The sequence below is a fragment of the Lycium ferocissimum genome, chromosome 2, assembly GCF_029784015.1.
Source record: "Lycium ferocissimum isolate CSIRO_LF1 chromosome 2, AGI_CSIRO_Lferr_CH_V1, whole genome shotgun sequence".
Lineage (NCBI taxonomy): Eukaryota > Viridiplantae > Streptophyta > Magnoliopsida > Solanales > Solanaceae > Lycium > Lycium ferocissimum.
Genome location: NC_081343.1, coordinates 61,454,804 through 61,458,018, shown reverse-complemented (window position 1 = coordinate 61,458,018; position 3,215 = coordinate 61,454,804). Strand labels below are relative to the sequence as shown.

Below are 3,215 nucleotides of genomic sequence, written 5' to 3'. Positions count from 1 at the left end.
AAAATTATTTACATCTTGAATCAAATACGGAGAGAAATGGATTTTGGCCTTTTATAAACTTTTTTTTAGTTCTATAACCTTTTTATTAGAGATTTTTATTTTTTAAACATAAAAAATCTGAAAAAAATATATAAGAGATCTGATTTTTTTTTTATTTTTTATTTAAATTAGAAGAGGTCATGTCATTTCCTCCCAAATACGCATAGAAAGAGAAATTGTAAAATATAGTGTGACAGATGGAGCTACTTAAAACAAAACTTTGTCCTCCTTGTAAGGCTGAGCTTTCGTCAAATAAAGCTAAGCACTTCTCACGCCACACTACACTATCCCCCCGTTTCAACTCTCTCTCCCTTCCCTCTTCCTTGGGCTACTCTTAGTCCACTGAAATTCCTTCCTCACCAATTTCTTGCTCTAATGTATAACTAGTCTAGCTTACCAAGATTTGGAGTACTGGAGAATGGCCTATATGTGTACTGACAGTGGAAATCTAATGGCAATCGCTCAACAAGTCATAAAACAAAAGCAACAACAAGAACAACTCCAACAACAAGAACAGCAGCAACAGCAATTCTTGGGTGGTGTTAATCCCTTGTGCTTAAGTCCATGGAGTTCAACTCACCAGAACTTAACTAACAGCCCCACTTTAGGATATGGACTTACCGGCCCGGGTTTTACCGACCCATTTCAGGTTACACCAGATGGAGCCGAACCGGGTTTTCAGTTTCCCAACTTGGAGCACCACTCGACCGGGTTTAGGTTTGCTGATTTATGCGGTGGACCGGGTGGTGAGTTTGATTCGGATGAGTGGATGGAAAGCTTAATAGGCGGTGGAGATTCAACTGGAAGTTCTAATCTTCAATCTGGTTGTGACGCGTGGCAGGGTCTTTACGGAGATCCGTTCTCTAGTTGTCCAAATCGAGTCAGTATATGTTCTTCTCCTCCTCAAACATCCGATCTCAATGGAGTTATCTTTTCCGAAACACAGAAAAATGTTAATCCCTTACAACCTCAAACATCTCAATGGGTCCCACCATCTCCAGTTATTCAACCCAAAGAATCCAAAGTTGTATCAGTTGACTTGCCTTGTAGTTCCCCTGAAAGTAATTTCTCTTCAAAACCGTTGTTGAAATCTTTAGTGGAATGTGCAAGGCTTGTTGATTCAGACCCTGAAAATGCAGTAAAATCTTTGATTTTACTCAGGGAATCAGTTTCACAACAAGGAGATCCAACGGAGCGGGTCGCGTTTTATTTCTTAGAAGCTCTTTACAGTAAGCTTTCGTGTGAAACAGAGAAAACTCCGAAAATCTTTTGTACTACTCAAGAAGAGCTTACTTTATCATACAAAGCGTTTAACGATGCATGTCCTTACTCAAAGTTTGCTCATTTAACAGCTAATCAGGCTATTCTTGAAGCAACTGAAAAAGCAACAAGGATTCACATAGTTGATTTTGGAATTGTTCATGGTATTCAATGGGCTGGTTTTTTACAAGCTTTAGCAACTAGATCAGCTGGAAAACCTGCAAGTGTTAGAATCTCAGGGATTCCATCTGTTGTACTAGGTAACTCTCCAGCACCTTCACTTTTAGCTACAGGAAATCGTCTTCGTGATTTCGCGAAGCTTCTAGATCTTAACTTCGAATTCGAACCGATATTAACACCGGTTCAGGAGCTAAACGGGTCTAGTTTTCGAATTGACCCGGATGAAACCTTAGCTGTTAATTTCATGTTACAGTTGTATAATTTACTGGATGAGTCAAATGTTGGTGTTAAAACTGCACTTAATTTAGCTAAGTCATTGAATCCAAATATAGTGACATTGGGTGAGTATGAGGTGAGTTTGAATGAAGTTGGATTTCTACAACGGTTCAAGAATGCATTGAAATACTATTCGACAATTTTCGAGTCGTTGGACCCGAGCTTGACCCGAGACTCACCGGAGAGAGTAGAGGTAGAAAGACTGATACTTGGCCGGAGAATCGCCGGGGCAGTGGGGCAAGATGAAGGTGGAAATAGAAGAGAATGTATGGAAGATAAAGAACATTGGAGAGAATTAATGGAAGGGGCTGGTTTTAAGGCAGTTACTCTTAGCCATTATGCAATGAGTCAAGCAAAAATTCTTCTTTGGAACTATAATTACAGTTCATCGTATGGATTGATTGATTCACCACCTGGGTTTCTCTCCTTGGCTTGGAATGATAAGCCACTATTGACTGTTTCTTCATGGCACTAATGAGAATTATGTGGCCTGGTTCTGTTAATTAGGTACTTGTTAAGTGCTTAATTTCAATTTCATTGCTCTCTGTAGAGTAAAGAGCTAGTTAGTATAGAAAGATGATATTTTTGAGCTCCCTGGGTTCTGGAACAGGCAAGTTAACTTTTGCAGCTTGAATTTCAAGATGTAGCCTTCTCTGTTTATATGAATAGTGTACTCTCTTTAGTGTCTTCTCTTTTGTTCTCAACCTTAGTTTCTAGGTTTTGTTTTTGTTTCTTTCTTTTTTGGTCACTAGGTGGAAATCGACTGTAATTGTGCATATATTTTGTGAATTATTGATGTATAATTAGTTAATTGATTTTAATTCCAGGTTCCAACTAGACAATTCAAGTGAGTCAGAATGAATTTGGTCTATTATTGAGATGAGTATGGTATTACATAAGCATTTTGTTACTTGCACGATTAATAAAGCTTTGATGGACTAAACGACTAAATGATTACATGAGGTTTTAGTGCAATGGAAGAAGGTCCTTTTCTATCAGGTTCTGCAATGGAAGTTCCATTCACAATGACTTTAAGCAAAAAAACCTGTGGGCTAGAGAAATAAAAACAGCTTTTTCTTGAGCTGCTGCTGTTTTCTTTGCTAATTTGCCATATCCTTAATTTAGGAAGCCTTACACTCTAGTAAAGTCATTCCTTTTTAGCAAGTCTTGTATAGTAGTGTAGTACAGTAGTACTACACTTGATTTACGGCAATGCATTAATGGCAGTCCCTTTCACTCTGAAATGAATTCACAATAGTAACTTTTACTCATCACCTATTCAGTTTCTGTCATGATGTGGGGAAGCAGTAGCAGCAGCTGATGAAGAAGAGCCGTGCTATTTTGCAAAACTAGAGGTGATAGGGGGGCCTAATTATTTGACTGATTCCCCAAATTCAGAGTCTGAATATTGTTTGCTCTAATTTTGGACCATCTATACTGCGCTTTGATTACTATTGGCT

At 38.4% G+C, this 3,215-nt stretch overlaps 1 protein-coding gene across 1 annotated transcript; it reads left to right on the top strand.

Annotated features, from left to right (window-relative positions):
• The first annotated feature begins 228 nt into the window (after positions 1-228).
• Positions 229-2,597, top strand: LOC132046565 (SCARECROW-LIKE protein 7-like). The gene is made up of 2 exons (XM_059437237.1): positions 229-1,268; positions 1,392-2,597. Exons 1-2 carry the CDS (start codon positions 458-460, stop codon positions 2,228-2,230), a joined length of 1,650 nt encoding a protein of 549 aa, XP_059293220.1. The 5' UTR covers positions 229-457; the 3' UTR covers positions 2,231-2,597.
• The last annotated feature ends 618 nt before the right edge of the window (positions 2,598-3,215 follow it).